Raw genomic sequence first — 15,061 nt, forward strand, 5'->3', positions numbered from 1 at the left:
CCCAACATAAGCAAAATATTCGTAAGAGTCATAAATAAACCCCTAGTCTCCTTTTGCACAAAAAATAAGGTAATCCTAAGAAATCAATCCTAATAACCAATTCTTAATATTCTATATTCTAAGCATCAAGAAATTGCAATATTTTAGTATTACGCGACCATTATCATACATTGTATCATTCTCATTTTAGCACACACCTGTTTCTTGAAATATTCTATTTTTTGCTCATCAAAAACAAATAAGCAAAGTAGTTACTTCAGCCAACGCTCAAACCGCGTTGAGTGCACTCGTTCTCGTCTGATCACGAAAGTTAAGCAGCGCTGGGCCGGATAGTACTTGGATGGGTGACCGCCTGGGAACTCCGTGTGGTGTTGGCTTTTTTTTATTTTTCCAATATTTTTTACTTTTCTTGACAATCTATTTTTAATAATCTATAACCTAAGCATCGAGAAAAAGAAATATTTTGATACTACACGACTATTACTTCACAATTATATATTATATCAAAAAATAATATTATACAGAGTGGTTGGTAACTGGTGGTACAAACGGAAAGGAAGTGATTCTACGCGAAAAATGAAATCGAAAATATAGAATAAAAATTTTTTTTTAATTTTTCTATCAAGACAACGATCTACAGTGAGATCCGTTATAACGAGATGTGATAAAGTGCACGCGTACCGAGCGAAAATTCAACTAAAATTTACAAAACGATAATAACACCAATTTGGAATACCACTATGGGGGACAAGAGCAATGAGTCATGTAAATAAACCAGAGTCGCTTCTAGAAGATTCAGAACAATAGCTAACGCCCCATGGTATGTCAGAAACGAGAATATACACAAAGCTTAAAAATACCACAAGGTCAATGAAGAAATTAGCAGGTACGCAGAAAAATACAAGGAACGAACGGCAACACATCCAAACCAGCTAGCTACTGAAGCGAGCAAAACACTCATAGAAAGAACACCCCACTGACCTCGCTACAGAAATAAAATAAACAAACAGGAAGATGGTATCCCGCTAGGGATAGAAATCCACATATTACTTAGCAATTAAGTTAGAAAAATGTAGTAAATGCCCATCTGAACTAATTGTAAAGTACAAATTAAATAATAAAAAAAAAATTTGTCGCATACGGCGCTCAAACTTATTCCGAATACAGCCGAAGAATGACGATTGATCTGTTCGGCCATCTCTTACTGTCATGCCAACTTCATTGTTACCAGTGAAGGAGCATTTTATTCGTTCTGAATCTTTTCGTGTTCTCTTTCGTTGCTCGACAACTTAACATAGTAAATAGGGGCCATTCTGACTAAACCATCTTTGGAATATTCTCTATCGAATGATTCGAGTCCAATTTAAATCGGTGCAGTAGTTTTTAAGTTATAACCGAACGAACATAAAAGTATTTTGCACTTTATACATGTATATATGTACATGTATAAGTATACCAGAAATAGAGATGTTACAAAATTTGAAACATATACTGGGCCCTTGACTGTTAGGCTCTGTTGGTTATAGACAACATAAGTTAGAAGATGTAACAATTCTGATTGTAATAATTGCGTAATGTAATTAATTTTTATCTGCGGAAGACACGTCTGCATTTCGGACTAAATTCTTAAGAACTGACAATTAACAATGATTAAACTGTTTAACAATTGAACTATTAAATAAAAGGAAATAATATCGGCATCTTTTATATATATTTATATATAAATAAATGGTTGCTGTGTCTTTTTCCCACTTATATTGCAGTCTATGTATAAAGAAATTTATTTTCAATACGTTGAATAATATTTGTTGTCATATACTACGCACAAGCACTCATTTCTCGTAATAATCCAACAGGTACAAATAGAAATTTGTACGTACATCTTTTGATGAAGTTTCGAAATAGTCCAATAAAAAAAATTCTAATTTGTCCTTAGAACTCATAAATTGAATTATATTCGAGAAGATGACAAACCAGATATTAACGAATCTTCTTTCAGACGATATTAACGGGTCATTCATATTGTTTACGTGTACCAAACGCAGAATTTTCCTTTTTTGCCAATTAACATTAAAATCTAAAAACTCTTATAACATTATTATTCAACTTTATTGCAATCTTATTCTACTCAGCAATTAATCTATTCTAATGACATAACGAATCTTTATGTAGTTACCATCGTCAGTATGGCTAGGTGGTTTTTTCAATCCTCAATCATTCCTAACTGCAATTATGCAACAAACCGCAAGCAAAAATGAATGGCCATTGGACAAAATGTGTTTATATTGCGAAGTACTGCAAAAAACCAAAGAAGAAATCATGTAATTATTAAAAACATTACTCCGTCATTCCTTCAAACATATCCTTTATTTTTGTTTTTCCTTACTGTATGATGTTAATGTCGGGTATAATATACTTATCGCACATGTACAATGGTGAAAAAAGGTATTTGTATATACACATCCTTATTTTTTAATGAACCTTTTTATGGCGAAATCCACGATTTATTTTCGTAGTATCAATTTTTGGTAATCGTATGAAAGTACTATTACATATATTATTATATTATATTATATAATATATAATACTATTAAATGACACAAAGATCACTGCGGATGAGCGGGGAAATGAAGAGGCACGCGCGCGTACACACGCACACAGGCTTAGAGCGTTGATTCATTTATAGTATTGTATATCACTTTTTGTTATTTATTAATTTCATTTTATTATTAAGTTGATATGATTTTTTGAGAACGCGATGTAAACTTGTGAGGATTTGTAAGGTTAAACGAAAGTGAGAGTAGAGTTTATAGCAGCGAAAACGAGCAACGGATTATTGTCTGAACTAGAAATCATGTAACCCCATAAGGGAAACAATAAATAATGGCATTAGATTTAATATATATGAATCTAATTAATTAGTAGCTATATAAATGCTCTAATAAGTACAATGATGTACAAATATTATTTATAGCTACTGAATTTGCGATTATCTTCTTATATATGTGTGTGTGTATATATGTGTATATGCAAATATTTTAAAGTATTAATAAATAAAGATATCTTAACTGTATTTTTAAATATTTTTAATATTTTATTTCAAGTACATTTTTTTAAATGAACTCACTAGTTTCCATCTTTAACAAAATTCAGTTACAATTTGTGTAAATTTTATTCCAGAGTAATAATAGATTTTTCACTTAAACTTTACAAATCAGCACCAAGACAAGGCGCATATATAGACGGATTGTACATGGAAGGTGCACGATGGGATGTTCAAACAGCATGGACTCTCGATTTAAAGAATTGTTTTCATTATTACCAATAATGTATATTAGGGCGATTACACAGGACAAACAAGATTTAAAGAATATGTCCTGTGTATATATGAATGTTCTGTGTATATATGAATGTCCTGTGTATAAAACACGATCGCGAGGTGCTACTTATGTGTGGACGTCCAATTTAAGAACTAAGGAGAGAGCTAGTAAGTGGATTCTTGGTGGAGTGGCAATTCTATTACAAATCTAATTTTATTAATTAAATTATGGACTAAATATGCAATTAAAATAAAGATTTTCGAAATTGTCGTAGAGTGTTGGTATTCATTTTTCAAGACACGGTATTATTTTATGCAAGATAATATTTATGTAGAAGAAGTACAACGCTTCTCTACGCACAATTACAATTTATTTCTCCATTTTAAATTTCTTTCCAACTTACAAAAACGTTAATTCATACACACATTTTGTAACAAAGAGATTGTATGATCGCAAATTTGAAATTATGTTTTTAACTTAAAAAATAGATATTATTACAATTTTATAAAAAAAGTTGTTTATTTGCAACATTAGAAACATTTTGTACACATCAAAAATTGTTGGTACCAGTACTTATCTTCTTTTGAAACCATATTTTTTCCTTTCATAAAATAGATCAGTCTTTGAACTCCCAAGATTTACAATCTTTGGACAACCATCACGCTGCAACAAACCAAATTTCAAATCTTAATCTATTACTACACATTATAAGTCATATATATATATAAATGCCAGCACATTCTGTCTTCCTTGATATGCTGTAACTGTCTATAACTTTTGATTTTATTGAGATATTTTTTCATATCTTTTTTTATATCTATTTTAATATACTTATCTAAATGAATTAAACTGTAGCACTCTATGTTGTAGTTTTATTACCAGAGTACACAATACATAGTATAGTAGTGCTGCACAATCTCTATTCAATTGACATTGTCATAGAAAAAGAATTAATAACGTGCTTTAAATAAGATTTAGATGTAAATCCAGCATACTATTTAAAATGGAAATTGTGAATTGAAGTATTTATTAAATACATAAACAAGAAAAGTATGTAAATATTTCTCCCTTTCTCCCTCTATCTCTTCCTTTCTCACTATCTCCCTCTGTTTGCCAAAGAATATGAATGTTGATGAATATGAATGAAAGAGAAATAAACTATACTTTTAAAAGATTCGAGCATTAAATTTATAAATTTTTCTTTAAAAAAGTTGTTTAGATGTTTCCCACTCATCTGAAAAATCGTGAACAATATTATTGAATTCCTTTTGTTGCCTTTCTTAATTTAAATAAAATAAAAATTTTACAAGATATATACATATATATATATAAGTTCAGAAGATTCTGAAATATTATAAAATTATTTCTGTTCAAATTGACTGACTTCAATATGCTTTCAAGTTAATTAAAATACTTGTAAATATGATCATAAATTTATGGTAAAATGAATGATTCTATTAAACAGTTTATTAAAAATTACAAAAACGGAATTTACTTTTCCTACAAAGTCTTTATGTGTGCTTGAATTTATCTCCATTTATCTCGCACAGGACATGAAACAAGAATTACATGAAACTAACTACTTTGGTGATATAGGTGACAAAATAAGGTACTTCCGTTTAAAGAATCTTATAAAGATCATGCTACTTATAAATAAATTTATAGATAGATATAATAATTGATATACATATATTGTATTCAAATGAAATTGCAGTTCTAAATAAGGAAGTTTATATGCGAAGAAATTTTATTTTTATCAATGTATTTCTTTAAAATAATTTCCATTAGAATATAAGATGTTTCCCAAACTATAATTAAACTAATATAATTATTTTTAAAGTTTCTTCATTCCTTACTTTTACTTTATTTTCATTATAACAAACTAAATAAAGTATTATATACAAAGTCTATAAAATAGATACATTAAAAACATTCATTTAATCAATCTATTTAATCATAATCAATTTTTAAATTTTGTCTTTCTTTAAATCTTTTACTATTCGACTTTTCTTATAGGAATACATAAAAAATTAAGTAATATCGTAAACCAGCTTTGAAGTATGACATAAAATGAGAAATAACAAAGATATAAATCACAATAGTTAACAATCTGACCATTTAATAAATCAAATTTCATAATTTTATACTCAAAAATAACGAATGTATCATATTAAGAACACATATTAAATTACTTTTTTAAAAACTTACATCTTTCTCTTGGATTGTACATTCTTTGCAATAATAGGCATCAGACACACCAGGTCCACCACAGATAACACATCTGCCTTGATAAGATCCATAATTGCATTCATCACAAATCCGAACCAAAGTACAAGGTCTTACATAAGAATCACAAATTACACATTTACCGTCACATTTCTCGCATAACCTCCCTATTGCTGAAAATAAAAACTATTTTAATTATATATATATATATACATGATGTTATTATTATCATATAGCAATTATACGATATTGGTAACGTTTTTATATATAAATCTATTTATCCCATAATTGTAATTTTACTTCTTCATTTTATAAATTTCTAGGTAAATGGAGTACAATGTAAATAGAAGATTAATTTTATAGAAGTTAAGGTAAAAAATTGTTTACAGATACATATATCTATACAAGAATTTCGACTCATATACTATTGATACATATATATATAATGAAAAATTACATAATCAATTAACAAGGTACAAACAGATCTAATTATTTATTAAGGAAGTTTGTTGTTTATGTAAGAATATCACTATTTCTGATGAAAATATATTATAGTTAAAATCTGTAATAATTAAATATTTATTTAAATATAACAGTAATAAAATAATTTCTTTTGTCTTTAAGTAAGAATTTCATAACAAAATATATAAAGCAAACTTAACCTAAAATTCAAAATTGCAATTTAAGTACATGTATAAATCTTACCAACTCCCGGTTGTTTTCTACAAAAAATTAAATCTGGATGATGTTTTGCCATATCACAGAATTAGCAAAATTCTTTTAACGTATACGAAATACGAATTATTGTATGAATCTTTTTGTATCATACGTCACAAGCCAATACATTTAGAAATTTTCAACTTTGTTTACGTTTTATAGTGCCTTTTAAATCGACGACAGTTTGGACAATTTAGCATACATGCGAATAACTGTTTGAGAATAGTATTTAAAATATACAATATTTAACCAAATAATATGGAAATTTTCAATTTTATATTCTTGTCTTATTTAAGTATACCTAATATGATATAAGATTGTACTAAGGTATCATAATACAATTCTCTTATTACGTATTTTAGCGATTACTTGGGTTTGTTTAGGCGATTTCGTGCCTGTGTATTATTACCGCACTAGTCACCGGAGATTAGAGAATATTAAAAACAGAGGAAATTTTTCTTTCTGTTAGAGATATAGGGAACTAGGGAGATCGTCAGTCAACGTTCATGTGCGAAATTCTGCTAAAAAATGAACACTAAGAATAAGGACCTCTCATGGTCAACGACTATACTATCAATACGACTCGTCTTCGATGCTCTTGGTAGAAGAAACATTTATAAGCAAAGCGGGGAGGAGGGGATGAGCGATCGTGCGACTCTGGCATATATTAGTAAGCAGAGACATGAAGAAATGTGCGTTCGGCATGGTGCACTGCTAAAGGAAACATATTGCTAGCCATATTATACACCTATGCATTTATTATACACCTATTATTCTATTTGTATTATACATTGTAGCATAAAACGCTAAATAAAATAAAATATATTAGAATTATGTAATAAGTATAACAAATAAATATATTAACGCCAGCTAATACCTATGTCTGGCAGTGTAGAAAAAATTTTTCCTATTATTTTAAATAATAATAATTAAATTGTTGCCAAAAAACGCAATTAATGAAAAATGTACACGGTTTCGTTTTGTTAAACCGGAAGGGATTGGTTCGAATCAAGTCGGAGACTTTATTTTTATAATGAATATAATAATAGTTCAAAAAAGTTATTTCTTTTAATTATATACAATATCTTTAAAAATATGGAAATTACAGTTAAACTGAGCAAATATGTAAATTATGTCAGTGTTATGGTAATATATTTTATATTGAACTATTTACAGTTTTTGTTGCGGTTTATAAAAGAAAAAAATAAAATTACACAAAAGAGGATGTGCGTTTACTATATAAAATAGTCTAAATAATGCTTTTAAAAAATAATGCTTAAAAACACTAAAATCTTGAAGTGTAATAAAAATACTATTTGGTGAAACTTCATGCGGAGTTTTGTAGCACTAGTCGTGTTCTTTTTGCATTACCGGGTTTGCAACTGTTTACACTGCTAGCAAATCTCAATGAATTCAATGTTTCGTTATAACATTCGTCTAAAGGAGATACGTTCAGTAACATCAAAGTTTTTGAATTGCCACCCAAAGACGGCATTAATAAATGAGTGAGTTTTGAGTTTCTGTATGGAATATGTTCTTGTTTTTTCAAAAGGGCCAAGATAACGTTGCCCAAGTTTGCTAACGATTTATTAATGTTTTTTGTTTCTGCCAGTCGTACAGATTCTTCCCCTTTTAATCTTTCAGATCCCGCTAGGTCAACTAAATTTAAGTTTCCTATTGAAATCTCCTCTTTTAACTGATGTGTTCCTACAAGCTTTATTCTTGTTACTGAATGCGACCTAGACGACCTAGAAAATTAAATTATGCATTTATTTTTAAGTCTATCATGTTTGTACATCCAAGACAGAAAATGCGAATATATGTTTTTATGTATGTACCGTTCGTTCGATTGAGTAGCCGCAACTGCTCTATTACATTGCGCCGTCAAAAGGCACTCGTGCAATTCTTCGGGGCTATTAATTTCCTGTATTTTCAAATTACTGACATACAAATTGTGTCCCTTACTATCAGCCATTTTGATTTCATGTGTCTTAGCTTGAGAATCAAGCAAGTCAACAATATGCTCATTGTAAATCTCAAGGAAACTAGCTTCTATCCGATATTCCCAACCAAGTAACTGAAATTCTTTCATTTTTTGGAATATATGTCGTACCTGAATCATTAAAAAAGATCATACTATTTTACATTGCAAGTAGTAATAATATATATGTATATATATACACACAGGGTGGTTGGTAACTAGTGGTACAAGCGGAAAGGGGGTGATTCTACGCGAAAAAAGAAGTCGAAAATACAGAATAAAATTTTTTTTTAATTTTTTTTTTTTAATTTTTCCATCGAGACAACGATCTACAGTGAGATCCGTTATAACGTGCCGCACGCGTACCGAGCGAAAATTCAAAGTCGATTTTCTCGAAAACAAAGCCTCAAACGAAAAATTTTTATTCTATATTTTCGACTTCTTTTTTCGAGTAGAATCACCCCCTTTCCGCTTGTACCACCAGTTACCAAGCACCCTGTATATATATGTCGGAGATGAAAGGACGCCGGAGCCGTCCCTCTGGAACTTCGGGAAAATCCGTAAAATTGCAATTAAAGTTTACAGTCGTAATTTGCCGTCATCCTGCCCAATTGTACTTGTTTGCGATTTGTGATAATAAACTTGGGCTCAAGGCGACCAAACGTAGTAATCAGTCGCCAAACGTAGCCGCGGTCAACGGGACGGGCGCTTCGCCTAGCAAGGGTGTGGAATTATAGTATGACCCTCATTAAAAGAAATACCAATAGAGGTACTTGACAGTAAAACATTCCAACGGTTCCTTCGGACAACGAATACCTGATGTTGAGGCACGTACACAGCACAAGTCCAGTTAGCCCGAGGACCCGCTATAAAATCTGGGTTTTTCCAGCAATTCTACGGATTTTGCCGAAGTTCCAGAGGGACGGCTCCAGCGTCCTTTCATCTCCAACATATATATATATACTGTTCAATGTATACCGTTCTAGGTATCATGCCTTCCATTTCAATACCCGGTAAACCTTCCATAGTATATGTTTTACCAGAACCAGTCTGGCCATATGCAAATACACAGACATTATACCCCTCTAAAGCGGACTCAACTAACAGGGCTAATTCTTCAAAAATATGTTCTTGGGTAGCAGTTGGTGGGAAGACTTTATCGAAAGAGAACTCTTGTCTGGTTCCTCTCGGTCTTCCGCTGCAACTAACTGAATCAGACCCATCAAATTTTCCTACTTCGATAGTGCATTCATCTACAAAGTTGATATTACACATCCTGGATAAATAAAATAAACATCATTAGGAAATTGTGCTGTATTTGTGAAAATCAAATATTTATATATATAAAATACATACACTTTTCCAAGTTCACTTGGAGTTCTAGGTCGGACTCTGCAAAATACCCTGATATTTCCTTTCATTTCTTGTATTGCATTATGGAGGACTCTACGATCTTTGTCCATGGTATGAACCAATGTTTGTAACTCATTTTTAGTTGCATTTAATTCTTTATTCTTTTCTGTTTCAACTTCTAAACTAGCTTTTAGATCCTTTATTATAAATTCATGTTGTGATATTAATGACTCTTGAGACGAGCATTTTTGTTTAAATTCTACTAAAGTATTTGAAATGCTTTTACATGACTCCTCTGATTCTTTCAAACATTTTGTCAAATTCTCTTTTTCTTCTTGCAATTTACTCATTTCTGCTTTTAATTCTCTGCATTCATTTACTAATGTCTTATTCAAATTTTCATATTCTTCTGCTTTTAGTTTATGTACATTTTCATTTGCCTTTAATGTGTTCATTTGTTCTTGAAGTTCATTATATTTTGCTGAAGTTTCTGCATATTTCTGTCGTATATTAGATAACTCATTACTGGTATGGGCCAATCGACCCTTTAAGTCCCATTTGGAAGGCTTAGCTGCATTACTACTGCATTGTACCTTCTGGGCTATGATATTCTGACTAGACTTATTGGTGGTATTATTTCTTAATGTACTACCAACTTGCTGTGTACTTATTTTAGTAGAAGGCTTAGCAAATTGTCTCTTGGTTTCGCCATGTGTAATGGCTGCAACAGCTGGTCTTTTCACAGCTCTGGTAGTAATGGAAGACATAGTCTTCGATCTACTTAAAGTTTGTTTAATTGGAGGTTTATTTTCATTTGAACATTTTGCTATATTTACTGTACTTTTGGCTTTTGTCAGTCTTTCAGGAACAGCACTAGAACTTGCATGGGGCACATCATTTTGGCTTTTTACCATTTTTTGATTATCTTTGTCTGTAGCAATGTTTACTGTGCTGTTAATTACTTTTGATAAATTAATTTTTGGTTTTGGCAAGCGTGATTCCATCTAAACATGAAGATCAATTATTTGGATTAATATAATAATAAAAAAAAGAAACTACATGCTTTAAAACATTTAACTCATACCCATACATGCAAAACCAATATTTCCAGTGTACTGTTTAATTATTACCAAACTACAACATCCATTAGCAGACAAGCCCCCCTTTACTGTTTATGTTGCCCCAAGCCACATTTTATTCAAAACAATAAAACAAATGTAGTTAGTTAAATAGTGGATTACGTGAAATTGAAAATATATTATACATGACAAAAAATTGATGTGTACGATTGATATAAACAACTATCTGACAAAACAAACCTCGTTCAACAAAAGAACACAATTAAGTCACTCGTGGTTACACACTTATCAATTATTTGTTTACTTTTAAATTATATTACCTAATTTGTTATGTTCGCATACACAAAATCACACTAATAGTGTTACTTGTACAGAAAGAAAGAAACGACAGTTTACTTCACTTCACAGCATTCAAGAGTCGGTTAAGCTGTTAAACAACTGCATTTATTTAAACTTGAATTTGCTTGAATGTAGCCAATCAGAGGAGTATAGTATGAGAGCTGAGAACCAATCATTTGAAGACATAGAAAAGATTTGCCCAATAGTAGTCACTGATATATGTATTTATACTTGGTTATATTTTAAAGTCGATACACGTATCGATACCTGAATGTGTCGATTCTATTTAATTTTCATTAGCAGTTTGAAACTTAAACAACAATAAATAAAGATTATCAGTTGTTCCGAATTATAATTTTCCGATTATAAAATTATCAATAATTTATTATTTTTATAGTGTCATTAATTGATATTTAATTAAATATTTTAATCAATAAAAATCACTTTTTCCAGATGAGTTAGTAAAATATACATTCAATAACTTTTTGAATATACTTAATTTATGAAAATAATTTATGGTAAGTATATGTAGGTTATGATAAAATATGTATTTCAAAATTAAACGATCAGGCTGTAGCAATGTATTTTATGAATAATTCTAAGAGAAATATTAAATGAGCATAGGTTTGTAACTATTTTATTAAAAATTTTTTAAATAGGTATTCATCAAGTAGTAAATTTCGATATCTAACACTATATATAAAAAAATAAACGTTGTTTCCTTAATTTTCCTAATTCAGTTGTTGCTTATTTGAAAACATTAAAAGTTATTGTTAATATATTTTCTTTTTTTATATCAGATGGAAAGATCAGTATTATACTCTAAAAACTTTCGTGTTTTCGAGAAAACACTCGTGAAATTATAAATGACTAGAGTTTAATTTTAGTTAAATCAATCTTAACTGTCACTATGAATCTTCCGGATAACCTAGTACATTTATACACAGCCAGTTTATTTAATTTCGGAATACTTCCTATTTTTTTGAAAAAATGTAAATTATGATAATACAGAGTAATTAAGTAAAAAAATATTTCAGTGTGATTTACAAAATTGATATATGCATACAAATATATATATTTATATTTTACTAAACAGTAATCTTAGTTTCTTATAAAGATTTAATGATCTTATAATAAAAATATTATATTTAAATTTGTATACCTAATTAGTGTATATCCGTGTGAAATTAAACTATATATAAATATATATATAATTAAACTATATGTATATATATAAATATATGTATTTAATCATCACAAGTCTTATATTTATTTTATACAAGTATTATAAATAGATTAGGAATATATTTAGTCTTTGATTATAGATTGAAAATATTTAACTGATCTTTAAATTACTTTTTAATTCATTTAACAAGATCGAACCTATTATCATCTTTTCGCAGGTAACATGGATTTCCAAACATTAGCTATCACTTTTATTATCACCAAGGACTTTGATGCTTAAGTATGCGACGTAAATCTGCAAGAAAACGAATTTTTTTTAAGCAAAATTTCATTTTTATCATGTAATATAAAAGAATCCTGTAATATTTTAAATTTTTATATTACAAATTTGTAAATTTATGACATTTAACAAATTATATCATAAATCTTATCATAAATTAACAAATTTGTAATAAAATTTATAATATTAATTCGTAATATTTTATTTGAAAACATTCTCAAAAATTTTCTAAGTAATTAAGTTTTAATTTAGAATTCTCTTACTTGATTCCTTCATCACTGCAGGATGTCATTACAACATTCATAGTCTCAAACACTTTCTGGCATATAGCTTTCTTATTCCCATAATATTACACATTCACATATTCATCCATATCCGTCAATTTTGCCTTTTCCTTGTGGACATACTTTCTTACCAGAGAATAGCTCTTATTATTTCTCTAATTGGAATTACGATAGTAAATGGACAGGAATGAGTGCTTTTTCAATTGCAAAGTCAATAAAATTTTCTAATTGTGTGAAATCATTAAAATTAATTTTCAACATAGTGGACAAATTTGAATTTATTTCTAATAGTGATATTTGCATAAAATCATGTATAACCATTCCTTTTGGTAAATCCTATTAATGAAACAAGTTGCATTATAATACTGGTATATAAATATTATATGCCAGTTAATATATTAAACATTAAAAACTAATGATTTAATTGCTATATACCATATAAATTTACCTTCACTCTTATTTGTATTTCTTTAACAAAATACGATATCTGTCTATACTATTACTATTTGTTGGAACTTTGTATAGTGTTTTTGTAGTGATGCTCATAGGATAATAACATTAGTCACGTTCTTTTTCTATTCTGGGATTAGCAATTGTGTACATTGATAGCAAATCTCAATAAATTCAATGTTTCATTATAATATTCGTCTAAAGGAGATACATTCAGTAATATCAACGTCTTTGAAATGTCAGCTAAAGATTATTAATCTAGATTAATCTAGATTAAGACTATTAATAAATGAGTCAGCTACACAGACATTATACTCTTCTAAGTGGACTGATCTAACAGAGCTAACTCTACAAAAATATTTTTCAGGCTAACAGTTGCTGGGAACATTTCATCGAATCAAAATTCTTGTCTGGTTTCCTTTGATTTTCCACTGCAACTAACTAACACTACTACGATAGTGTGTTCATGTACAAAGTTGATATTATATATCCTGGAGAAAATAAAATAGACGTCATTAAGAAACTGTGCTGTATTTGTGAAAATCAAATATTTATATATATATATATATATATATATATATATATATATATATATATATATATATATATATATAAATACATACACTTTCCCAAGTTCATTTGGAGTTCTAGGTCGGACTCTGCAAAATACCCTGATATTTCCTTTCATTTCTTGTATTGCATTATGGAGGACTCTACGATCTTTGTTCATGGTATGAGCCAATGTTTGTAACTCATTTTTAGTTGCATTTAATTCTTTATTCGTCTCTCTTTCAACTTTTAAACTAGCTTTTAGATCCTTTATTGTAAATTCATGTTGTGACAGTAACGACTCTTGAGACAAGCATTTTTCTTTAAATTCTACTAAAATATTTGAAATGTTTTTACATGACTCCTCTGATTCTTTCAAACATTTTATCAAATTCTCTTTTTCTTCTTGCAATTTATTCATTTCTGCATTTAATTCCCTGCATTCATTTACTAATGTCTTATTCAGATTTTCATATCTTTCTACTTTTAGTTTATGTATATTTTCATTTGCCTTTAATGTGTTCATTTGTTCTTGAGGTTTACTATATTTTGCCAAAGTTTTTATATATGTGTTTTATCAGTTGTATTTTTTCCTTCATCAGTTTTTGAGGAACAGCATTAGAACGTGCAAGGGACGTATTATTTCATATCATTTTTTGATTATTCTTTTCATAGCAATATTTACTGTGCTGCTAGTTACTTTTGATAAATTAATTTTTGGTTTTGGCAAGCATGATTCCATCTAAACATAAAGATCAATTATTTGGATTAATGCAATAACAAAAAGAAACTACATACTTCAGAACATTTAACCAATATCCATATATGCAAGATCAATATTTCCAGTATTCAAACTACAATATCCATCATTAGACAAGCCCCCTTTTACTGTTCATGGTGCCCCAAATCACATTTTATTCAAAACAATAAAACAAACGTAGTTACTTCAGTAGTGCGTTACATAAAATTGAAAATATAACGAGCGATATAAACAAGTATCTGGCAAACAAATATCGTTGTGCAAAAGGACACAAATAAGTCGCTCGTAGTTAAACATTTATCAATTATTTGTTTTGTCATTTATAATTATAATTATAATTTGTTTTGTTATTTATAATTATAATGTGAAATATTAAATAAAAAAAATGTTACGAGCTGTCTTTCTTGTATATCTTTTTCTTCTTGTTTATTTTTTAATAAATATTTTGATGGTTCTGGTACGGCATTCCCCTTCAACTTTTTTCTTCTATGCGTATTTTTTGTAGGACTTGGTTTGAACATTTCGGATAAAAATTGGT

At 29.0% G+C, this 15,061-nt stretch overlaps 3 protein-coding genes and 1 pseudogene across 4 annotated transcripts; 1 reads left to right on the forward strand and 3 right to left on the reverse strand.

Moving 5' to 3' along the window:
• Positions 1-259: 259 nt before the first annotated feature.
• Positions 260-377, forward strand: LOC117237298 (annotated as a pseudogene).
• A 3,443-nt stretch (positions 378-3,820) lies between these two features.
• Positions 3,821-6,803, reverse strand: LOC117237291 (PHD finger-like domain-containing protein 5A). The gene is made up of 4 exons (XM_033501077.1): positions 6,666-6,803; positions 6,252-6,336; positions 5,529-5,719; positions 3,821-3,983 (listed from the first exon to the last, which is right to left on the reverse strand). The coding sequence occupies exons 2-4, from the start codon at positions 6,301-6,303 to the stop codon at positions 3,894-3,896; spliced, it is 333 nt and encodes a 110-aa protein (XP_033356968.1). The 5' UTR covers positions 6,304-6,336; positions 6,666-6,803; the 3' UTR covers positions 3,821-3,893.
• Positions 6,804-7,370: 567 nt separating this feature from the next.
• On the reverse strand, positions 7,371-11,305 carry LOC117237287 (protein claret segregational-like). 2 transcript variants are annotated; one of them, XM_033501073.1, is made up of 5 exons: positions 10,997-11,305; positions 9,601-10,601; positions 9,223-9,520; positions 8,102-8,376; positions 7,371-8,011 (listed from the first exon to the last, which is right to left on the reverse strand). In XM_033501073.1, exons 2-5 carry the CDS (start codon positions 10,599-10,601, stop codon positions 7,591-7,593), a joined length of 1,995 nt encoding a protein of 664 aa, XP_033356964.1. In that variant the 5' UTR covers positions 10,997-11,305; the 3' UTR covers positions 7,371-7,590. The 2 variants fall into 2 exon arrangements, with proteins under 2 accessions (XP_033356964.1, XP_033356962.1); XM_033501071.1 differs by having other exon boundaries at positions 10,917-11,305.
• Positions 11,306-12,264: 959 nt separating this feature from the next.
• Positions 12,265-14,848, reverse strand: LOC117237294 (carboxy-terminal kinesin 2-like). The gene is made up of 4 exons (XM_033501081.1): positions 13,838-14,848; positions 13,213-13,705; positions 12,744-13,100; positions 12,265-12,495 (listed from the first exon to the last, which is right to left on the reverse strand). Exons 1-2 carry the CDS (start codon positions 14,287-14,289, stop codon positions 13,612-13,614), a joined length of 546 nt encoding a protein of 181 aa, XP_033356972.1. The 5' UTR covers positions 14,290-14,848; the 3' UTR covers positions 12,265-12,495; positions 12,744-13,100; positions 13,213-13,611.
• Between the last annotated feature and the right edge of the window lie 213 nt (positions 14,849-15,061).

Source organism: Bombus vosnesenskii, unplaced genomic scaffold (assembly GCF_011952255.1).
Source record: "Bombus vosnesenskii isolate JDL3184/JDL3185 unplaced genomic scaffold, Bvos_JDL3184-5_v1.1 scf7180000013368, whole genome shotgun sequence".
NCBI lineage: Eukaryota > Metazoa > Arthropoda > Insecta > Hymenoptera > Apidae > Bombus > Bombus vosnesenskii.